General features: G+C 49.2%; 2 protein-coding genes across 2 annotated transcripts in view; both read right to left on the reverse strand.

The window, feature by feature from the left end:
- Positions 1–25,090, reverse strand: part of LOC140417938 (uncharacterized) — a 68,604-nt gene that overhangs the window by 16,911 nt on the left and 26,603 nt on the right. The gene's annotated exons all lie outside the window — the stretch shown is intronic.
- Positions 10,251–25,089, reverse strand: LOC140421892 (uncharacterized). The gene is made up of 2 exons (XM_072506860.1): positions 20,681–25,089; positions 10,251–14,076 (listed from the first exon to the last, which is right to left on the reverse strand). Exon 2 carries the CDS (start codon positions 13,711–13,713, stop codon positions 13,027–13,029), a length of 687 nt encoding a protein of 228 aa, XP_072362961.1. The 5' UTR covers positions 13,714–14,076; positions 20,681–25,089; the 3' UTR covers positions 10,251–13,026.

A 25,090-nucleotide genomic window follows, 5' to 3' on the forward strand; every position in this document is an offset into this window, starting at 1 on the left:
GGGGGGCTCTTTATTCCCCCCCTTGTCGACTAGCCATCTCCTTTTTCAATCCAGCTCCTCACCCGGTTCCCACGTAGCCTTATCTCCCCCCAACGGCGCCCTCCCGCCCCGACCACCCCATACCAGCTCCCCCTTCGCCCCAGCAGCAGCAACCCAGTTAACACCCCCCCCCCCCACTAGATCCCTCACTAGCGCAATTGCATCCCCCCATGTTGCTCCCAGAAGTCAGCAAACTCTGGCCGACCTCGGCTTCCCCCCGTGACCTCGGCTCCTACTGTGCGAGGCCCCCTCCTTCCTGCTTCCCTGTTACCGCCATGATTACCATAGCGCGGGAACAAAGCCCGCGCTTCCCATTTGGCCCCGCCCCCAGCTCCTCATCCTCCCTCCCTCCCCCCCTCCCCCACGACATGGGGAAGAGAGAAAAGTTACAGGGTCGCAGGATTAACAACTTGGGAAATCATCTCTTCCCCCTTTTCCCCCCCCCTCTTCACCCCACATATTCGCCCCACCACTTTGTTCCAAACGTTCCCCTAGCCCGCTTATTCCAGTTTCTCCTCGACAATAAATGTCCACGCCTCTTCTGCCGTTTCAAAGTAGTGGTGTTTCCCTTGATGTGTGACCCACAGTCTTGCCAGCTACAGCATTCCAAATTTAACCTTCCTTTTGTGCAGCATCGCCTTGGCCCGATTAAAGCTTGCCCTCCTTCTCGCCACCTCCGCACTCCAATCTTGATATACGCGGATCACCGCGTTCTCCCACCTACTGCTCCGAGTTTTCTTTGCCCATCTGAGGACCATCTCCCTGTCCTTATATCGGAGAAACCGCACCACTATGGCTCGAGGAATTTCTCCAGCCCTCGGTCTTCGCGCCATAACTCGATCGGCTCCCTCCACCTCCAAAGGGCCCGTCGGGGCCTCCGATCCCATTTACGAGTGCAGCATCGTGCTCACATATGCCCCGACGTCCGCCACTTCTGCATCTTCGGGAAGACCAAGAATCCTTAAATTCTTCCTCCTCGCATTATTCTCCAGCACCTCCAGCCTTTCCGCACACCTTTTGTGTTGTGCCTCGTGCATCTCTGTCTTCACCACCAGGCCCTGTATGTCGTCCTCATTCTCAGCAGCCTTTGCCTTCACGACCCGAAGCTCCTACTCCTGGGTCTTTTGCTCCTCCTTTAGCCCTTCAATCACCTGTAATATTGGGGCCAACAGCTCCTTCTTCATCTCCTTTTTAAGTTCTTCCACGCAACGGCGCAGGAACTCTTGTTGGTCAGGGGCCCATATTAAACTGCCTCCTTCCGACGCCATCTTGCTTTGTGCTTGCCTTCCTTGCCGCTGCTCTAGAGGATCCACCGCAATCCGGCCACTTTCATCTCCTTTTTCCATCCGTGTCCAGGGGGGATTCCCTTCTGGTTTACCGCACAGTGTTTTTAGCCGTTAAAATTGCCGTTGGGGCTCCTATTAAGAGCCCAAAAGTCCTTTCCACCGGGAGCTGCCGAAACGTGCGACTTAGCTGGTCATCGCCGCACCCGGAAGTCCTAATCCCCCGTTTCTGACTGCAAGAGGCCTACATTAGTTTTATCAGACTTTTTCTCTTTACATACCGAAAGACACTTTTACAGTTAGCTTTTATTGTTTCCCTCCCGCTATCTTACTTTCAGATTGTATTTTCCCCTTCTTAATCAATCCCTTGATCTGACTTTGCTGAATTTTAATCTGTTCCCAATCCTCAGCTCTGTTGCTTTTCCTTGCTTTGGCCACAGCTCTCTTTCTCCTCTCGTGTCAAATAAGAATAAACAACTTTTGGAGTTCACCTATTCATTCTTTGAATGGCTGCCATTGCCTGTCCACAGTCTTTCCTTTCAGTAATGTTTCCCAGTCCATCATAGTCAACCCATGCCTCATAGTTACCTTTATTGAGATCCAGGACTCCAGTCTCAGAATCAGCTACCTCACTATTCTCCTTGATAAAGAATTCTATCATATTATGGTCACACATCCCCAAAGGTTCTCTCATAACTAGAATGCCAACTAATCCTTTCTCATTGACCAACACCCAGTCCAAGATGGGCTGTTTCCTTGTTCGTTCCTCAACATATTGGTCCAGAAAACCAGCCCGTGTACATTCCAGAAATTCTTCCTGTATTGTACTGTGACTCATTTAACTCACCCAATCTATATGCAGATTAAAGTCACCCATAATCACAGATGTTCCTTTATCGCATACATCTCTGATTTCCTTTTTTAAAAAAAATATTAAAGTTTTTTAACAAAACAAAACAGTTTTTTCCCCTTACAAACAATAAACGCCCCCCCCCCCAACCACCCCGTAACAAAATAACGCAAAAACGCCCTGAGCAAGATATATACATGGTAAGATGATATATTTACAGAGCTTTATACACTGGCTCTCGCCCGTTCGTCCCAGTTTCCCCCACCCTCCATGTTATCTCCCGCTCGTCCGTCCCCTCAAGCAATCTCTCGTTCCCCCCCCCCCCCAAGGGTTGCTGCTGCTGCTGACCGACCTTCCTCTAACGCTCCGCGAGGTAGTCTAAGAACGGTTGCCACCGCCTGTAGAACCCCTGCGCAGACCCCCTTAAGGCAAACTTAATCCTTTCCAACTTTATGAACCCAGCCATGTCGTTTGTCCAGGCCTCCACGCTAGGGGGCTTCGCCTCCTTCCACATTAGCAAGATCCTTCGCCGGGCTACTAGGGACGCAAAGGCCTCTTGCACTCCCGGTTCGTCCACTACTCCAAATATTGCTAGCCCCCGGCTTGGCTTGACCCAGACTTTCACCACCTGAGATATTGCTCCCGCCACTCCTCTCCAGAACCCTTCCAGTGTCGGGCATGACCAAAACATATGGACATGGTTCGCCGGACTCCCTGAACACCTTCCACATCTGTCCACTACCCCAAAGAACCTACTCAACCTCGCCCCCGTCAAGTGCGCTCTGTGCACCACCTTAAATTGTATCAGGCTGAGCCTGGCACATGAGGAGGAGGAATTGACCCTACCCAGGGCATCAGACCACAAACCTTCCTCAATCTCCTCCCCAACTCCTCCTCCCATTTACCCTTCAACTCTTCTGCTAGCGCTTCCCCCTCTTCTTTCATCTCTTGGTGTATTGCCGAAACCTTGCCCTCCCCGACCCATACACCCGAGATCACCCTGTCTTGAATTTCCTGTGTCGGGAGCAGCGGGAATTCCCTGACCTGGCGCCTCACAGAAGCCCTAACCTGCATATATCTGAATGCATTTCCCGGGGGTAGCTCAAACTTCTCCTCCAGTGCCCCTAGGCTCGCAAATGTCCCGTCGATGAACAGGTCCCCCATTCTTCTAATCCCCGCCAAGTGCCAGCCCTGGAACCCCCCGTCCATCTTCCCCAGGACAAACCGGTGGTTGCCCCTGATCGGGGACCACACCGAGGCTCCCACTGCACCCCTATGCCGTCCCAACGGCCCCAGATCTTTAACGTTGCCGCCACCACCAGGCTCGTGGTGTACTTTGATGGCGAGAGCAACAACGGCGCCGTCACCAGCGCCCCCAAGCTCGTTCCTTACATCTCTGATTTCCTGTCTAATGCTATTCCCAACATTACCAATGCCGTTTGAGGGTGTGTGTACCACCCCAACGAATGTATTTCGTTCCTTGTGTTTCTTAACTCAACCCATACAGTGGTTGACTCTTAAATGCCCTCTGGATTGGAGGAATCGGCAATAAATGCTGACCAAACGAGCGACAACTGCATCCTATGAATGAATTTTTTCCCCCTTTTATTTTATAAATTTAGAGTAATCAATTCATTTTTTCCAATTAAGGGGCAATTTAGCTTGGGCCAATCCACCTACCCTGCTCATCTTTGGGTTGTGGGGGTGAAACCCACGCAGACACGGGGAGAATGTGCAAACTCCACACGGACAGTGACCTAGAGCCGGGATCGAACCTGGGACCTCGGCGCCGTGAGGCCGCAGTGCTAACCGCTGCAACACCATGAATGAATTTTTAAAAATTATTTTCCAGTCCCCTTAAATGTCAGCCATCTCCTGGGGAAACCAGCCCTTTAATTGTGAACATTGGGAAAGAGACCATCCTTTTAGCCAGACAAATAAATGTGTCAAGCTGAGGGAGCAAAGGATGTCAATGTCTTTGAGAGAGAGAGACCTGGGCCAAGCTTTGCAGAGTCTGCATCCTCCCTGGATTCACTTCCTTTCCCTTCAGTTGCTGCAAGTGACCAATTGAAGGTGAGAATGAGAAAAGAAATGGAAAGGGGGAGGAAAGAAAGTGTTTTACTCACAGGTGCTGGAGACAGGAGGGGGTTTCCGTCATTTTCGCCATTTTGCATCACCGGAAGTCCGGGCTCTGATGAGCTTCCGGTCCTCCGATCTTCCCATTGGTCAACACCTCAGCCTGAAGGTCAGGGGACGGGCGCTCACCCGCACATGCGCAGTCCCGGGGAAGGGGGAGTTCACTGAGCGGCTTCTCGTTGTGGCCGGACCGTCAGCCGGTTGCCTGGAAACCTTGTCTGGAGAAGGTTGACGGGGAACAATGGATGGGGGAAGAGGCTCCCGTGTCCGCGCCGGGCCTGCGCACTGGACCCTGGAGACGTCACCTCGGAGCACAGTGATTCCTGTTGGCTGACCCTGGCAGGGTTCCTTGTGACGTCACAATGCGGAAGTTGGACCAAAACTTCCTCCTCTGCAACATCTGGGAGGAAATCAATGTTTCCCCCTTTCCATTTCTTTCCTCGTTCTGGGGAGACATTGATGACTTGTAGCAACTGAACGGAAAGGAAGTGAATCTAGTCTGTATATTACACACATTTGCTGTTCAGTATTGTAGGCATACATCTGTCTGGCAACCTGCAGGAAGATTTGCAGGTCTCTGTCTCTGTGTCCAAGACTGGAAGAAGTGAGCAGGGATCTGTCAATCGGCCTGAATCAGCACCTTCAGGAGAATTGGGAGGATGAATATTAGATCCAGGAAGGTGAGAATGGAGGGAGTGTGTGGGATGGAGATTTACAGATCTAGGGGAATGAGAGGAAAGAATATTCCATAGAAACTAGAATTGTCTGTTCTGAATTTCTATTATGTACTGACTGATGATTTATGTAAACTCCTTTCATAGGCTATCAAAAGGAGAGTACAGACAAAAATCTTACCCCAAACGTCATATCAAAAATTGAATGTCAGATTATGAGAACCTACATATCATTGGCCTTTGAATCTAGAAGGATAAATGTTAGGCTATTCTGTCTGCTTCAAATGATAATAAGCATCAATGTGAAGGAACAGCATCAAGACAAACAGACAATCGAGTGGGAGTGTTCCAGTGTACTGACTGAGGAAAGAGCTTTAAGTAGTTATCCTGGCTGAAAAAAATGATACCATTCAGATAAATTTGCTGTGTGTGTGTGTCTGTGTGTGGACGAGGCTTCAACATCGTCGATCGTGGGGAGAATTATGGATCCCCACACAATGGAGAAACCGTGCAAATGTGGGGAACTGTGGGAAAGTATTCCGGAACCAATCTGCCTGGAAACTCATTGACGATGTCACACTGGGGAGAAGCCATTCATCTGATCTCAGTGTGGGAAGGGAAGGATGCAGTCATCCATCCCACCTCGGGGCACATTAAGTCCTTTCAGCTACGGACTCTGTGAAAGGAATCACACGGTCATTGATGAAATGCTGCAGGAAACCTTAGCTGATCAGTCAAACTGCAAGTTGACAACTGCACTGGCCGGGACGATTCATGTACACAGTTCACTTCAGGTGGGTGGGGGTTATCGTCCCAATCATTGGTCTCTGGGAAAAATCCCAAATGACCCTGTGTGCCGGGCGACAGCCCTCCTGCTTTAGAAGGGACAACAATTTGTTCCATTTTTCGTCATCAATTATCAAATTGAGATGCTTGAACTAAAAAAGGATTGGGGATCCGAGAAGAGGGAAGTCTTATAATGTAATGATTTGTGCAAAACAAGGAAAATCATATTTTTATCTTCTCTGATTTATTTCTGGACCATTAATGTTTAAAGAGAAATTTGAACACCCAATTAACTCTAAGAATGTCACAAGATTCCATGTTTTTAACCCAAAACAAACTTTTCTGTGTTATGGGCCAGAGAACCCCACAGTGTATCATGGAGTTCACCTGACCCACAACTTTTAATGGATTGTGGTATGGGGAGCACACGGCCCAGTGTACAGGTGTGGTACAGCAGAAATAGAAAAGCATTTTTAAAGCAAAACAATGTTTATTCTATGAACTCAAGTTAACCTTTTTAAAACATACTTTTAGGAAGGAAAAGGCGGTGGGCTCGTTCCGCTAATGAGAGAAGAAATAAGTACAGTTCTGAACATCTCAGCAACCATTAATTCAAAAACAACCCCCAAAGAATACAACACCATGTAATCCTTAATAAATTCCCAAACAACATCCGGAAGACAAAAGATCCTTTTAACACTGAGATCAGGTTTAAATTCATTATTGAGAGCAGTTATCCCTTTGAAATCACCCAAATGACACACTTTAGTTTGTAGAGAGATCCATGAACATCTGCGAGCATTCACTGCAGCGCTTCTCTCGGAAAACAAAACTAAATCCTCACGCTATAGCAGCCTGTTCAAAAACGAATGTAAAGCAGACAGACAGCCCAGCTTCACCCACTCTCTGACATCACTGCAGTAATAAACACCCATTTCTTAAAGGTACACCCACTACAGTTATTCTATAAAAAACACCCATTTTCTCACATGACAACTGTTTATTTAAAACAAAAGGAAATTGGAAATCCGGCACTAAAAATTAACACAATAGTTTAGAAATACTTGTGCTGTAACCTCAGGTCGACTTTTTTACTTAACCCCTTCATACGTAAAAATATATTTAAACCTCATTCATTTCTGTTCCCAGGACCATCCCGAAGGTATGTGAAAACTCTCCAGAATTCACTTGAATTATCCTCAGTATCCCAGCTATTCCCTGAGCTCCAAGATTTTATGGGGATCCTTCCATCAGCTTTCGACTGAACAACCCTCCAACTTTCCTTTAAGACGTCAAAATTGTTGACTCCTCAGTCCAAGCGTGAGCTTCACTCCCTTCCTCCTGAGAGATTTAAACATTAGGAACACCCCTGGTTCCTCTTGGCCTTCTAGGTTCCTGGTTCCACAGCCGGTTCACAGCTCCTGCTCCCACAGCCGGTTCGCAGCTCCTGCTCCCACAGCCGGTTCGCAGCTCCTGCTCCCACAGCCGGTTCACAGCTCCTGCTCCCACAGCCGGTTCACAGCTCCTGCTCCCACAGCTGGTTCACAGCTCCTGCTCCCACAGCTGGTTCACAGCTCCTGTTCCCACAGCCGGTTCACAGCTCCTGCTCCCACAGCCGGTTCGCAGCTTCTGCTCCCACAGCCGGTTCGCAGCTCCTGATCCCACAGCTGGTTCACAGCTCCTGCTCCCACAGCTGGTTCGCAGCTCCTGCTCCCACAGCTGGTTCGCAGCCCCTGCTCCCACAGCAGGTTCGCAGCTCCTGCTCCCACCGCCGGTTCACAGCTCCTGCTCCCACAGCTGGTTCACAGCTCCTGCTCCCACAGCCGGTTCACAGCTCCTGCTCCCACAGCCGGTTCGCAGCGCCTGCTCCCACAGCCGGTTCGCAGCTTCTGCTCCCACAGCTGGTTCGCAGCTCCTGATCCCACAGCTGGTTCGCAGCTCCTGCTCCCACAGCTGGTTCGCAGCTCCTGCTCCCACAGCTGGTTCGCAGCCCCTGCTCCCACAGCAGGTTCGCAGCTCCTGCTCCCACCGCCGGTTCACAGCTCCTGCTCCCACAGCCGGTTCACAGCTCCTGATCCCACAGCCGGTTCGCAGCTCCTGCTCCCACAGCCGGTTCGCAGCTCCTGCTCCCACAGCTGGTTCGCAGCCCCTGCTCCCACAGCAGGTTCGCAGCTCCTGCTCCCACCGCCGGTTCACAGCTCCTGCTCCCACAGCCGGTTCACAGCTCCTGCTCCCACAGCCGGTTCACAGCTCCTGCTCCCACAGCCGGTTCACAGCTCCTGCTCCCACAGCCGGTTCACAGCTCCTGCTCCCACAGCCGGTTCACAGCTCCTGTTCCCACAGCCGGTTCGCAGCTCCTGCTCCCACAGCCGGTTCGCAGCTTCTGCTCCCACAGCCGGTTCGCAGCTCCTGCTCCCACAGCCGGTTCGCAGCTCCTGCTCCCACAGCCGGTTCGCAGCTCCTGCTCCCACAGCCGGTTCGCAGCTCCTGCTCCCACAGCCGGTTCGCAGCTTCTGCTCCCACAGCCGGTTCACAGCTCCTGCTCCCACAGCCGGTTCACAGCTTCTGCTCCCACAGCCGGTTCACAGCTCCTGCTCCCACAGCCGGTTCACAGCTGGTTCACAGCTCCTGCTCCCACAGCCGGTTCACAGCTCCTGCTCCCACAGCCGGTTCACAGCTCCTGGGTCCCACAGCCGGTTCACAGCTCCTGGGTCCCACAGCCGGTTCACAGCTCCTGCTCCCACAGCCGGTTCACAGCTCCTGCTCCCACAGCCGGTTCGCAGCTTCTGCTCCCACAGCCGGTTCGCAGCTCCTGCTCCCACAGCTGGTTCACAGCTCCTGCTCCCACAGCTGGTTCACAGCTCCTGCTCCCACAGCTGGTTCACAGCTCCTGCTCCCACAGCTGGTTCACAGCTCCTGCTCCCACAGCCGGTTCACAGCTCCTGCTCCCACAGCCGGTTCACAGCTCCTGCTCCCACAGCCGGTTCACAGCTCCTGTTCCCACAGCCGGTTCACAGCTCCTGGTCCCACAGCCGGTTCACAGCTCCTGCTCCCACAGCCGGTTCACAGCTCCTGTTCCCACAGCCGGTTCACAGCTCCTGGTCCCACAGCCGGCTCGCAGCTTCTGCTCCCACAGCTGGTTCGCAGCTCCTGGGTCCCACAGCCGTTTCACAGCTCCTGCTCCCACAGCTGGTTCACAGCTCCTGCTCCCACAGCTGGTTCACAGCTCCTGGTCCCACAGCTGGTTCACAGCTCCTGCTCCCACAGCTGGTTCGCAGCTCCTGGGTCCCACAGCCGGTTCACAGCTCCTGCTCCCACAGCCGGTTCACAGCTCCTGCTCCCACAGCCGGTTTACAGCTCCTGCTCCCACAGCTGGTTCACAGCTCCTGCTCCCACAGCTGGTACACAGCTCCTGCTCCCACAGCTGGTTCACAGCTCCTGCTCCCACAGCCGGTTCGCAGCTTCTGCTCCCACAGCTGGTTCGCAGCTCCTGGGTCCCACAGCCGGTTCACAGCTCCTGGGTCCCACAGCCGGTTCACAGCTGCTGCTCCCACAGTCGGTTCACAGCTCCTGCTCCCACAGCCGGTTCACAGCTCCTGCTCCCACAGCCGGTTCACAGCTCCTGCTCCCACAGCCGGTTCACAGCTCCTGCTCCCACAGCTGGTTCACAGCTCCTGGGTCCCACAGCTGGTTCACAGCTCCTGGGTCCCACAGCTGGTTCACAGCTCCTGCTCCCACAGCCGATTCACAGCTCCTGGGTCCCACAGCTGGTTCACAGCCGGTTCACAGCTCCTGGGTCCCACAGCTGGTTCACAGCTCCTGCTCCCACAGCCGGTTCGCAGCTCCTGCTCCCACAGCCGGTTCACTGCTCCTGCTCCCACAGCCGGTTCACTGCTCCTGCTCCCACAGCTGGTTCACAGCTCCTGCTCCCACAGCTGGTTCACAGCTCCTGCTCCCACAGCTGGTTCACAGCTCCTGCTCCCACAGCCGGTTCACAGCTCCTGCTCCCACAGCTGGCTGCTTCCAAGCTAACTGCAGACTGCCTGCTTTCTATAAGAAACACCCAGAATTCCAAACAAGGCTCCACCCTGAATCACTTATCCCCACGGTAACACAGACTCGTTGGGATGTCCAGCAGATGTTTAAATTAATCGACTTTTAGCTTCAAAGCCAAACCTTTCGACCCTGAGGTCTGCATGAAGAATTCACCTCTGTAACAAAGACAGGACAGTAATTGTCAGACCCGATGTCTCCGGGTCTCCAGCTAAAGGAGCCCAGCTGCCCTTTTACAGATCTTACCCTTCCAGCTTTGACTTCTTCAGTCATCATGGGCCACACCTTGTGATTGCGAATTCCCTGAGGGTATTTTTATCAGATCCAGAATTTACATTTATCTTACACTTAAAAGAAAACCAAATTTCAAACTAAAAGTTGTTGTGTTCTGTGTTATGGCCGTGGTAATGATGTACACAGAACATCTAGTTCTTTCACTGGAAAGTTGATTTATTGACAAACATGCAGAAAGAAAACTAACAAACTACAATTAAGACAATGACTAATAAATGAATTCAGTGAATTCTCCTGCAGCTACGTGCAACTATCTCTTGTACGTCTGAATACCACGTCTCGAGTCACATGATGGATGTCTATCGCCACCAGCTGGTTGGAGGTCGCATATATAACTATGTCCAGAACTGTGCACAGGCACATCAACACATTCCCCTTACTCTGGAACTGTTATACATTTACATACAAATGTAACGGTGTCTTACAATACATGATCTGCATCATAATTTTAAACTGTCCTATGTCGAAATGCAACTGTGCTTACACAACATGATATGCTTGATAATTTTAAACGTGTCCCTTGTGCACAGCTTATTACACGATTTACTTTGTTTCTTATGGTCTTGGGCCGAGCAGTTGGAATGCCAGGCTGTGATGCAGCCAGAGGTGCATCTGTAAATATTGGTAAGAGTCAATGTGAACAGGCCGAGTTTCCTTACTTTTCTGAGGAAGTGTACGCGCTGTTGTGCTTTCTTGGTTGTAACGTCGACGTGCATGGACCAGGACAGATTGTTGATGATTTGCACACCTAGGAATTTGAAGCTGTCAAACATCTCCACCTCGTCACCATTGATGCACAGGGGTGTGGACGATACTTCGCTTCCTGAAGTCGAGGACCAGCTCCTTCGTTTTGCTGACATTGAGGAAGAGATTGTTGATGTTACACCATGCTACTAAGTTCTCCATCTCCCCCCTGTACTCTGACCCATTGTTGTTTGAGATCCAGGGGTATAAGCTACAGGGCTACGGGCCGGATGCAGGAAGCTGGGATTAGAAAGGGCACCTGGGTTTCTCGGGCTGGTATGGACAAGATGGGCCGAATGGCCTCTTTCTGGGCTGTAACTTTTCGATGGTTCAGTGGTTCTCTGGAGGAGGGATTTTAACCACAAGGCTCAGACGGAGAAGCCGGGCTTGTTCACTTTGGAGCAAAGGAGGTTGAGGGGAGATTGGATATAGGTGGACAAGACAAAGAAAAGCTGCTCCCATTAGCTGATGGGACACAGACGAGGGGGACACACATTTAAGCTTTAGCACGATATATATATATATCACTGTTCTTCACTGTGGCTGGGTCCCAATCCTGGACCTCCCTCCCAGACAGCACTGTGGGTGTTACTGGGGTGTCACCGACACCACACAGACTGCAGCAGTTCAAGAAGGTGCCTCACCCACAACCTAAAGCGGCAATTAGGGATGGACAACAAATGCTGGGGGGAGGTACACAGTGAGTGGTAATGACCTGGAACTCGCTGCCCGTGAAGCAGACACCCTGAACAATTTCAGATTGAAATTTGGATGGGCACTTGAGGGAAATGGGACTGACCGGTTTGCTCCACAGAGAGCCAGCATGGGATCAATGGGCTGAATGGCCTCCTTCCCTTCCCGAATGACTCTATGGTCCGAGGAGAACAATTTCAGCTGCTCCGGTATCTCCAACTAACTGAAGTCCCTCATCCCTGGTGCCGTTCTTGTAAATCTCCTCAGCCCCTCACTGAGTCCAGCAGAGAGAAACCCTCTGACCCTCCCACTTCACCAAGTGTCAGAATGGACATGGTTCAGTCCTGGGTGTGATTAACAGCAGCAATAACAGCAGAGTCCAACCCCTGTCACCACTTGTGAACTCGCTGGTAGCTGCACAGGGTGGATAACAGGGAAAACCCTTCCCACACACACAGCAGATGAACGGCCTGATATTTACTGATTTATTGATTCACGGATTTATTGATTCACTGATTTATTGTTTTAATGATTTATTGGTGCCTTTAAGAATTGATGCAGTACATTTCTGAAATCAGCGCACAGACAGAGAATGGAATATCGACAAGGCTAATGTGGAAAGATAGTCATTGTTTCAGATAATAAATAAGAACTGCTCAGCTGGAATCTAACATTGTTTCATGAAAAGTTGCAGAAAAGCCCCTTGTAATGAATAAACCATTGTTCCCCAACACATTCTGGAATGAAAATGAATCAAAGCCTTAGCAACACCAAGGTTAATGCAAGCACCTTATAATCAGGCAGCACGGTAGCATTGTGGATAGCACAATTGCTTCACAGCGCCAGGGTCCCAGGTTCGATTCCGGCTTGGATCACTGTCTGTGCGGAGTCTGCACATCCTCCCAGTGTGTGCGTGGGTTTCCTCCCACAGTCCAAAGATGTGCAGGTTAGATGGATTGGCCATGATAAATTGCCCTTGGTGTCCAAAATTGGGCCGAATGGCCTCCTGCACTGTAAATTCTATGATTTGTAGGATTGGTACACATGGTGGGGGCACGTAGGCATTTAACTAATTTGACGGAGATTCGTAAATCTTAAGTAATGACCAATGCTTGGATAATAAATCATTTTCGAAGTGATAAACAGTTATTTGAATAAATCAGGAAGCTTCAGCTGAGAATTAGAAACCAATGAGAGTAAATGAGGGATTAGACCATTGATCAGGATTTCTTGAAGAATAAGGCTTCATGATTAAAGCTTTATTCTGAACTTAACGCTTGAAGAAATTCTGAACCATGTATTGATTTTCTAAGTCACTTTATATGTTTTGATGTATTATTTTACCTAAAGTTTTGATTTAGCTTTTTTATTTAAGAGAATCAAGGTGAATGATTCGCAAATAAAGTTGTATTTTTGAACTCCTCCAATCAACCAGGCCTGTGACTCTTATTTGAAGATAGAATAAGAGATCGTATCACAGCCTCTTCCCGATGTGAACCTGCTGGTGTTTGAGCAGGTAGGTTGACCGAGTGAATCCCTTTCCACACTCGGAGCAGGTGAATGGCTTCTCCCTACTGTGAATTCGCTGGTGTGTCAGTCGGGAGGATGAATCACTGAATCTCTTGCCACACACAGAGCAGGTGAATGGTCTCTCCCCAGTGTGAACTCGCTGGTGTGACACCAGGTTGGATGACTTAGAGAATTTCTTCCCACAGTCCGAGCAGGTGAAAGGCCTCTCCCCGGTGTGGACTCGCTCGTGTACCCGCATGTTGGATAACTCACTGAATCCCTTCCCACACTGGGAGCAGGTGAATGGCCTCTCCCCAGTGTGGAATCGCTGGTGTGTCTGCAGGTTGCACAAGCGAGCAAATCCTGTCCCACACACAGAGCAGGTGAAGGGCCTCACCCCGGTGTGAACTCGCTGGTGTATTTGCAGGTGAAATGACTGAGTGAATCCCTTCCCACACTGAGAGCAGGTGAACGGCCTCTCCCCAGTGTGAACTCGCTGGTGTCTCTGCAGGCTGGATAACCGAGTGAATCCCTTCCCACACCGAGAGCAGGTGAACGGCCTCTCCCCAGTGTGACTGCGTCGATGAGCTTCCAGTTGTGATGGGGATCTGAATCTCTTCTCACAGTCCCCACATTTCCACGGTTTCTCCATGGTGCGGGTGTCCTCGTGTCTCTCCAGGTTCACCGCCCAATTGAGGCCTCGTCCTCACACAGAACACGTGTACGATCTCTCCCAGTGTGAACGGTGCAATGTTTTTTCAGGCTGTGTTCCTGGTTGAAGCTCTTTCCACAGTCAGTGCTCTGGAACACTCTCACTCGGGTGTGTGTGTCTCGGTGCTTTTCCAGTCACACTGATGTTTAAAGCATTCTGAAGCAGACAGAACAGACAAATATTTCTCCTTCTAGATTTAAAGGCCGATGATATTCCAGTCCCGATGAATTGAGCGACGCTGTCGGATGTTGACGTGAAGTTTGCTTTGAGATTTCTGTCTGTAAATTCTCACCTTCTGAGATCCTGTAAAAGGAGTTTACAAAATCATCACTGTCAGTACAGGATAGACATTCAGAACAGACAATTCTAGTTTCTGTGAACATTCGATCCTCTCTCCTTCCCAAAACTCATCCAACACTCAATCCACCCAATATATACCCTCCCAATTCTTGTCAAGGTACAATTTAATTTGAGCAACAGATCCATGGTCACTGTTTCATGTCCGAGACAGAAAGACCTTAAAATCTTTGTCCAGGCTGCTTGTATTCTCCATTTGTATCTATAGCAAAGTCGCCATAGTCCCGGATGACCATCGGCTGCTTTCCCCTTTGCGGGGGAGAGCTGCCTGGTGGTGATTTAATCTGACCATCACCACACCTCAGGCGTGGGTAAGGTTGAGAAAGTGGGCCTTCATCAATAACCTCAGCCAGTACGGGAATTGAACCCACGCTGTTGGCGTCGCTCTGCATCTCGAACCAACTGTCCAGCCATCTGAGCTAAACCGGGCCCAGTGTATATAACTGAACTGATAATGAGCAATATACTGAACCCTATGTGAGAGGAGGATGTGAGAAATCTGGAACAGACAGACAATCTAAATGATGGAAGGGGAGGCAAAGAATTTCAAAAGGCGGGGGTGGGGGTGGGGGGGCGGTGGATGGGACCCACACAGATACGGGGAGAATGTGCAAACTCCACAAGGACAGTGGCCCGGGGCAGGTATCGAACCCGAATCTTCGGCACAGTGCTAGCCACTGCGCATGGTGCAGTGGTATTATCACTGGCTCAGTAATCCAGAGATCCAGGATAATGTTCTGGGGATAAAAGCAAATTACTGCAGATGCTGGAATCTGAAACAAAAACAGAAAATACTGGCCAATCGCAGCAGGTCTGACAGCATCTGTGGGGAGAGAAGGGAGCTAACGTTTCGAGTCTGGATGACTCTTTGTCACAGCAGATGCTTTGTAAATGCTCTGGGGACCAGGGTTCGAATCCCACCACAGCAGATGGTGCAATTTGAATTCAGTAAAAGTCTGGAATTAACAGTCTGATGATGACCATGGAACCATTGCCGATTGTCGTAAAAACCCAACTGGTTCGCTCATGTCATTCAGGGAAGGAAATCTGCCGTCCTTACCTGGTCCGGCCTACATGTGACCCCAGGTCCACAGCAATACACAGAAATGTTTTTTTAATGTATTTTATTACAAACATGTATTAAAACAGGTTACAGCAAATAAACAGCCCGGGAAACATACTTCCCAGCAATCAACTATACAGTTTGTACAACGTTTTCCCATACCTCGCCTCACTCTTCTCAAACCCCTCTGCAGAGCCCCTGAACTCATACTTTATCTTCTCCAACCACAGGAAGTCGTACAGGTCACCCAACCAAGCCACTACCCCCGGTGGCGATGCCGACCGCCACTCCAGTAAAATTCGCCGCCGTGCAATCAGAGAGGCGAAGGCCACAACATCGTCTTTCCTCCTCTCCATGAGCCCCGGCTTCTCTGAAACCCCAAATATCGCCACCAAAGGGTCCGGGTCCACTTCCTCCTCCACTATCCTGGCTAAGACCGCGAACACTCCCGCCCAGAATCTTCCCAATTTTACACAACCCCAAAACATGTGGAGGTGATTCGCTGGCCCCCGCCCACACCTCTCACACTCATCTGCTGCCCCCTGAAAGAACCCACCCATTCTCATCCGAGTTATTTGCACCCATCACCTTAAACTGTATCAGGCTCATCCTTGCACAAGAGGAGGTCCCGTTTGCCCTTTGCAGTGACTCACTCCATACTACCCAATTGATCTCCCCTCCCAACTCCGCTTCCCATTTCTCCTTGAATTTCAACACCCACTCGCCTCACTGCTCCCCCAGCCACAGATCCCCGATTCTTCCCTCCCCTTCCACATCCGGAAACAGCAGTCGCTCCAGCTGGTGGTATCCAAGCAACCTGGGGAACCCCCTCCAGTCCTTTTGTGCAAAGTCCCCTAACCTGCAGATACCAAAACTCACTCACCCTTGGCAGCTCTACGCTTGCCCTCAGCACCTCTAGATAGGCGAACCCTTCCTCCAAATACAGATCCCTCACCTTTACCAGACCCTTTTCCTGTGTACACTATCCACCACTCGTGGCTCAAACCCACAATTCTCGCAAAGCGGCATTAACACCGCCATCCCTTCCAGCCTAAAGTGTCTCCTTAACTGATCCCATATCTTCACCGTGGACTGAACACCGGGCCCCCTATTAATCCTCCACCACACCACCGACCCGCTAAGAGCCATCGCCAATGGCTCTATGGCCAGGGCAAACAGCAACGGCGACAGCTGGCACCCCAGCCTAAGCCAAACTTCGCAAACTCATATTATACGTCCTCACACTCGCCCTTGGCGCCACATCCAGCAACTGCACATCATGCCACAAATCACGGCCCAAATCTAAACCTTGCAGAAACCTTGAACAAGTACCACCACTGCACCCGATCAAATGCCTTCTATGTGTCCATGGATACCACCACCTCCGGTATTACTTGCGAGCTGCCTGCCCTTCACTACACCCGTTTGTTCCTCAACAACCACCCACGGGACACACTCCTCCATCTTCCCCGCCAACAACTTAGCCAATACTTTCACATCTGTGTTCAATAGTGATATGGGCCTATATGACCCACAGTCCACCGGGTCCTTCCCTTTTTCCGGGATTAGTCTAATTACTGCCTGTGTCATCGTCTCCGTTAACTCCCCCTTCACCAGCGCTTCATTAAATGCCCCCAACAGGTGAGGTGCCAGGTCCATCGCAAATTCCTTATGAAATTACGCCGGGTACCCAGGCGGCCCTGGGGCCTTCCCTGACTTCATACCCCTGATAATATACAGCACCTCTCTCAGCCCCAGGGGCTCCTCCAACACCTGGCTTTGCTTCATTCACTTGGGGAAACTCCAACTCGTCCAGAAATCGCCCCATATCCCCCTCCAAAAGTCCCAGGTAGTACTCCCGAAACACTTTATCTTCCCAGGCTCCATCACCACATGCCCAGCCGCAGTCCATGTCTTCAATATTTCCCTGGACGCGGCCTGCCTCTGCAGCTGGTGCGCCAGCATGCGGCTCGCCTTCTCCCCATACTCATATTGCACCCCTCTTGCCTTACGTAATTGTGCTACTGCCCTCCCCGTTGTCAGCCTGTCAAACTGCCTCTGCAACCTTTTCCTCCTCGCCAATCCCTCCGCAGTGGGCACCCTCGAATACTCCCTATCCACCTCCACTATCTCGCTCACTAGACGGTCATGTTCCTCCCTCCTTTCCCTATCCGCACGAGCCTTAAACAAAATAATTTCCCCCCAGACCACTACCTTCAGTACTTCCCAGAAAATGGTTGCCGACACCTTCACTTTCTGATTCAACTCCACATCCGCCTTACTCGCTGCCTGCACCTTTTCACATAAACCTCCATCCGCCAACAGCCCCGAATCAGACCTCCACCCCGGTCTCTGCTCTTGACCCAATCGAACCAAAATCTCCAGCCAGTGGGCACATGGTCCGAGATAACTATTCCCACATATTCTGCCCCCTCCACCCCAACCAAAATCACCCGACTCACTACAAAGTAATCAATCCTTGAATACACCTTATAGACGTGTGAAAAGGAATATTCCCTTGCCTCTGGGTTCTGAAAGCACCATGGATCCACCATACCCATCCTCTTCATAAACCCCCCAGCTCCCTTCCATTCGTACCCTACCCATCGACCTGGAGCTCGACCTATCCACCCTTGACTCTGGGACACAGTTAAAATCTCCTCCAGTGATCAACTGCTGCGTGGCCAAATCCGGGATCGCTGCCAGCAACCCCCTCATAAAACCCACATCATCCCAATTTGGGGCATCCACGTTTACCAACACCACCGGCTGTTCATTAAAATCGCCACTCCCCTCGATTCCGAATCAAACCCCGAGTGGAAAGAAAAACCACATGGCACTGAGCGGTGAGGGAATGAAAGAAGAGTCACAGCCACAGAACCCACGGCTAAAGAGTGCGAATGGCAGCCTCCAGAGAGAATAAAAGATGTGAAAGGCAACAGCAGAGAAATTAAAATCTGTGACAGATGGAGCTGTGGGGGGACATGGGTGGGAGAGAGGTAAAATGAGAAAAGGGGGGGAAGGGAAGCAAAGGTGAGAAAAGGTAAGTAAAGGGAGCATTTCATAGGTGGAAAGAGTGGGGGGAAAATATATATAAGGAAAGACAAGAAAGAAATGAATGGTAAAAGACAGTTAAAATAAAATGGAATGAAAAAGTGGTCAAGGTGGGGTAGGGCTAATCATCTGAAGTTGTTGAATTCGATGTTGAGACTGGAAGGCTGTAGTGTGCCTAACTGGAAGATGGGGTGCTGTTCCTCCAGATTGTGTTGAGCTTCACTGGAACATTGCAGCAGGCCAAGGACAGACATGTGGGCATGGGAGCAGGGTCTTCTGTTAAACTGGCCAGAAACGGGAAGGTCCGGTTCCCGAATGCGCACAGACCGAAGGTGCTCAGCAAAGTGATTATCCAGTCTACGTTTGATCGCTCCGATATAGAGACGATCACATTGGGAGCAGCAAATGAAATAGACCAAATTGAAAGAGGTGCAAGTGAAACACTGCTTAACCTGGAATGAGTGTTTTGGACCTGGGATGTTAATCCCCCGTTTCTGACTGCAAGGGGCCTTTATCAGACTTTTTCTCTTTACATACCTATAGACATTGTTATAGTAAGCTTTTATTGTTTCCTGCTATTTTACTTTCATATTGTATTTTCCCCTTCTTAATCAATCCCTTGCTAATTTGTATGCCTCTTCTTTGAATCTAATACTATCTTGAATTTCCCTTGCAAGCTATGGTTTGGCCACAACTCCCTTTCTACTCTCGCGTCAAATAAGAATAAACCACTTTTGGAGTTTACCTATTCATTCCTTGAATGGCTGCCATTGCCTGTCCACAGTCTTTCCTTTCAGTAATGTTTCCCAGTCCATCATAGTCAACCCATGCCTCATAGTTACCTTTATTGAGATCCAGGACCCCAGTCTCAGAATCAGCGACCTCACTATTCTCCTTGATAAAGAATTCTATCATATTATGGGCACGCATCCCCAAAGGTTCTCTCATAACTAGAATGCCAACAAATCCTTTTTCATTGCACAACACCCAGTCCAAGATGGGCTATTTTCTTGTTGCTTCCTCAACATATTGGTCCAGAAAACCATCCCATGTACATTCCAGAAATTCTTTCTCTGTTGTAGTGACTAATTTGACTCACCCAATCTATATGCAGATTAAAGTCACCCATAATCTCAGATGTTCCTTTATCGCATATAGTGAGGCCGTGGAATGCCCTACCTGCTACAGTAGTGAACTCGCCAACATTGAGGGCATTTAAAAGTTTATTGGATAAACATATGGATGATAATGGTATAGTGTAGGTTAGATGGCTTTTGTTTTGGTGCAACATCGTGGGCCGAAGGGCCTGTACTGCGCTGTATTGTTCTATATGTTCTATATCTCTGAATTCCTGTCTAATGCTATTCCCAACATTACCAATGCCGTTTGAGGGTCTGTGTACCACCCCTACGAATGTATTTCGCCCCTTGGTGTTTCTTAACTCAACCCATACAGTGGTTGACTCTTAAATGCCCTCTGAATTGGAGGAATAGGCAATAAATACTGACCAAACGAGCGACAACTGCATCCCATGAATGAATTTTTCCCCCTTTTTTTGATAAATTTAGAGTACCCAATTCATTCTTTCCAATAAAGGGGCAATTTAGAGTGGCCAATCCACCTCCCCTGCACATCTTTGGGTTGTGGGGGTGAAACCCACGCAGACACGGGGAGAATGTGCAAACTCCACACAGTCAGTGACCCATAGCCGGGATCGAACCTGGGACCTCGGCGCCGTGAGGCAGCAGTGCTAACCACTGCACCACCGTGCTGCCCCCATGAATGAATTTTTTGAAATGATTTTCCGGTCCCCTTAAATGTCAGCCATCTCCTGGGGAAAGCAGCCCTTTAATTGTGAACATTGGGAAAGAGACCATCCTTTTAGCCAGACAAATAAATGTGTCAAGCTGAGGGAGCAAAGGATGTCAATGTCTTTAAGAGAGAGAGAGAGAGACCTGGGCCAAGCTTTCCAGAGTCTGCACCCTCCCTGGATTCACTTCCTATCCCTTCAGTTTCATAGAATTTACAGTGCAGAAGGAGGCCATTCGGCCCATCGAGTCTGCACCGGCTCTTGGAAAGAGCACCCTACCCAAGGTCAACACCTCCACGCTATCCCCATAACCCAGTAACCCCACCCTACACTCAGGGCAATTTTGGACACTATGGCAATTTATCATGGCCAATCCACCTAACCTGCACATCTTTGGACTGTGGGAGGAAACCGGAGCACCCGGAGGAAACCCACGCACACACGGGGAGAACGTGCAGACTCCGCACAGACAGTGACCCAAGCCGGAATCGAACCTGGGACCCTGGAGCTGTGAAGCAATTGTGCTATCCACAATGCTACCGTACAGTTGCTGCAAGTGACCAATTGAAGGTGAGAATGAGAAAAGAAATGTAAAGGGGGAGAAAAGAAAGTGTTTTACTCACAGGTGCTGGAGACAGGAGGGGATTTCAGTCTGTGTGAATCGCCATTTTGAGTCGCCGGAAGTCCGCGCTCTGATGAGCTGAACGAAGATAGTCCTTCCGGTCCTCCAATCTTCCCATTGGTGAACACCTCAGCCTGAAGGTCAGGGGGCGGGCTCTCACCCGCACATGCGCAGTCTCGGGGAAGATCGCTGAGCGGCTTCTCGCTCTGGCCGTCAGCCGGTTGCCTGGAAACCTTGTCTGGATGAGGGTGACGGGGACATCGGGTGGGGGAGGGATAACCGAGTCCGCGCCGGGCCTGCGCACTGGAACCCGGAGACGTCACCTCGGAGCACAGTGATTCCTATTAGCTGATCCTGGCAGGGGCCCCTTGTGACGTCACAATGCGGAAGTTGGACCAAAACTTCCTGCTCTACAATATCTGGGAGGAAATCAATGTTTCCCCCTTTCCCCATTCTGGGAAGACATTGGTGACTTGCAGCAACTGAACAGAAAGGAAGTGAATCCAGTCCATATATTACACACATTTTCTGTCCAGTATTGTAGACGTACATCTGTCTGGCAGCCTGCAGGAAGATTGTCAGGCCGTGTGTCCAGGACAGGAAGCAGTGAGCAGGGATCTGTCAATCAGCCTGAATCAGCCTTCAGGAGAATTGGGAGGGTGAATATCAGATACAGCAGAGTGAGAATGGAGAGAGAGTGTGTGGGATGGAGATTTACAGATCTTGGGGAATGAGAGAGAAGAATATTCCATAGAAACTAGAATTGTCTGTTCTGAATTTCTATTATGGACTGACAGTGATGAGTTATGTAAACTCCTTTAATAGGCTATCAGAAGGAGAGTATTTACAGACAAATCTCACACCAAACGTCATATCAAAAATTGAATGTCAGATTATGAGAACCTCCATATCATTGGCCTTTGAACCCAGAATGTTAATCTATTCGGTCTGCTTCAAATAATATTAAGCATCAACGTGAAGGAACAGCATCAAGACAAACTGGACAATTCAGTGGGAATGTTCCAGTGCATTGACTATGGGAAGAGCTTTAAGTAGTTACATTGGCTGAAAAAGAATCATCATTCACAGCGGGGAGGGAACATAAATTTGCTGTGTGCGCGCGCGCGTGTGTGTGTGTGTGTGTGTAGGCGAGTCTTCAACTGATCGTCACACCATGGAGAAACTGCAAATGTGAGGACTGGGAAAGGCTTCTGGAAATAATCTGCACTGGAAACTGATCGACGAAGTCACACTGGGGAGAAGCCATTCACCTGCTCTCAAATGTGGGTAGGGATTCTGTCAGCCATCCCACCTCGGGGCACAGCAGGGAGAGACCGTTCACCTTCTCGGAGTGTGAGACGGGATTCACTCAGTCATCCAATCTAGTGTCACAGAAGATTGTTCATAATGGGGAGAGGCCATTCACCTGCTCTCAGTAGTGGATGGGATTCACACAAGTCATCCGACCTAGTGGCACACCAACAGGTTCAGAAGGAATTCATGCAGTCATCCAACCTCGTAGCTCATCAGGGAGGTCACAGAAGGAAGAGGCCGTTCCACCTGAGTGTGGGAAGCGATTCACTCAGTCACCCACCTTGTAGCACACCAGTAAATTCACACCAGGGAGAGGCCGTCCTCTCCCGACAGATGCTGCCAGACCTGCTGAGTTTCTCCAGCATTTTCTCTTTCATTTCAGATTCCAGCATTCACAATTTGCTTTTATTCTGATATTTCTGTTCAGAGCAAATGGGATCTTGGGCTTCAGAAATAGAGGGATTGAGAACAAAAAGGAGGAAAGTTCTGCTGGTTAGGCCACAACTAGAATATTGAGTCCAGTTCTGGGTCCCTCCCAGACAGCACTGTGGGTGTTACCGGGGTGTCACCTACACCACACAGACTGCAGCAGTTCAAAAAGGTGCCTCACCCACAACCTAAAGTGGCAATTAGGGACGGACAACAAATGCTGGGCCCGGCCAGAAACACCACATCCCATGAAGAATGAAAACAGAAAGATGCGGGTGTGGGGGGAGGTACACAGGGAGTGACCTGGAACTCGCTGCCCGTGAGGATGGTGGAAGCAGACACCCTGAACAATTTCAAAATGAAATTTGGATGGGCACTTGAGGGAAATGGGACTGACCGGTTTGCTCCACAGAGAGCCAGCATGGGATCAATGGGCTGAATGGCCTCCTTCCCTTCCCGAATGACCCTGTGGTCTGAAGAGAACAATTTCAGCTGCTCCGGTCTCTCCAACTAACTGAAGTCCCTCATCCCTGGTGCCGTTCTCGTAAATCTCCTCAGCCCCCTCACTGAGTCCAGCAGAGAGAAACCCTCTGACCCTCCCACTTCACCAAGTGTCAGAATGGACATGGTTCAGTCCTGGGTGTGATTAACAGCAGCAATAACAGCAGAGCCCAACCCCTGTCACCACTTGTGAACTCGCTGGTAGCTGCGCAGGGTGGATAACAGGGGAAACCCTTCCCACATTGATAGAAATCTAGTTTTAATATATAATAAGTTTAAAAGGAAGAAATGGTTCAAAATCAAAATGGCTTTATAAAGTGATTCAGGATCAAAATGGTTCACACAGACTGGCAGTGAAAACAGTGGAATAGCATGAGAATGATCCGATTAAAACTCCAGACACACACATTTGTTACACATTCGTTGGTATGTGAATCTGGGCAAAGTTCCTCGTTCAGTGGTCATGAGAACTGATAAAGTGTGGTGGGAACGAGATGTTACAGTCACACCATACTAAAAATGTGACGGACAGCCATTTCTATCGAATAAAATGAACTAGAATTATTATGACCCAATCACAGACAGAAAGGGGACAAAACAGTAGCAATAGCAATTACCTTAAAAATAGGTGCCGATTTTGAGCAACTTATTCCGGAATCATCTTACTTTCTGTCTTTAACTATTTCCTGCGCTTTGCTCTGAAAGCTGCCATTTTGTCTATTTTCAACTTCTCTGTATCGTGTATTTTAACTTGAAGAAAACATCAAGAGCTGTAATTTGTATTGAATTTAACTCAGTCATCTGTACTTGCTTGGACAAAACAAACTTTTAAAAACTCTGTATTTGCAAACAAACTGACCTGATCAGAGACATCTGCAATACTGACTGAATAAAGCTTGGATTTACTTCACGCATGAAGCTCAGTTTTAAGTTAGTTCTGTCGAGTAATATATCGTGCGGCGACACATAAGATATATTGACCAAAGTACAGATCTATCACAACCACACAGCAGATGAACGGCCAGAAATTTACTGATTTATTGATTCATTGCTTTAATGATTTATTGGTGCCTTTAAGAATTGATGCAGTACATTTCTTAATTCAGTGCACAGACAGAGAATTTACATCATAGAATTTACAGTGCAGAAGGAGGCCATTCGGCCCATCGAGTCTGCACTGGCTCTTGGAAAGAGCACCCTACCCAAGGTCAACACCTCCACCCTATCCCCATAACCCAGTAACGCCACCCAACCCAACACTAAGGGCAATTTTGGACACTAAGGGCAATTTATCATGGCCAATCCACCTAACCTGCACATCTTTGGACTGTGGGAGAAACTGGAGCACCCGGATGAAACCCACGCACACACGGGGAGGATGTGCAGACTCCGCACAGGCAGTGACCCAAGCCGGAATCGAACATGGGATCCTGGAGTTGTGAAGCAATTGTGCTAACCACAATGCTACCGTGCTGCCCGATGGAATGTCCACAAGGCTACTGTGGAAAGATAGTCATTATTTCAGATAATAAATAAGACTGCTAAGCTGGAATCTAATAATGTTTCATGAAAAGTTGCATCAAAGCCCCTTGTAAGTAATAAACCATTGTTCCTAAATACATTCTGTCATGAAAATGTATATTGAGCCTGAGTAACAGCAAGGTTAATGCAAGCACCTTATCGTTGTCGGATTGGTACACGTGATTGGTACACGTGACAGGGGCACGTAGACATTTAATTAATTTGATGGACATTAGTAAATCTTAAGTAATGACCAATGCTTGGATAACAAATTATTTTCGAAGTGACAGACAGTTATTTGAATAAATCAGGAAGCTTCAGCTGAGAATTAGAAACCAATGAGAGTAAATGAGGGATTAGACCATTGATCAGGATTTCTTTAAGAATAAGGCTTCATAATTAAAGCTTTGTTCTGAACTTGTGCTTGAAGAAATTCCGAACCACCTATGGATTTTATAATATTTTCTTATGTTTTTGTTTAACTCCGTTATTATGTTTTGATGTATTATTGGATCTAAGTTTTGATTTAGTTTTTTTATTGAAGAGAATCAAGGTGAATGATTAGCAAATAAAGTTGTATTTTTAGACACCTCAAAGTAACTGGACCTGTGACTCTTATGTGAAGATAAAATAAGAGATTGTATCA

Source organism: Scyliorhinus torazame, chromosome 5 (genome assembly GCF_047496885.1).
Source record: "Scyliorhinus torazame isolate Kashiwa2021f chromosome 5, sScyTor2.1, whole genome shotgun sequence".
Lineage (NCBI taxonomy): Eukaryota > Metazoa > Chordata > Chondrichthyes > Carcharhiniformes > Scyliorhinidae > Scyliorhinus > Scyliorhinus torazame.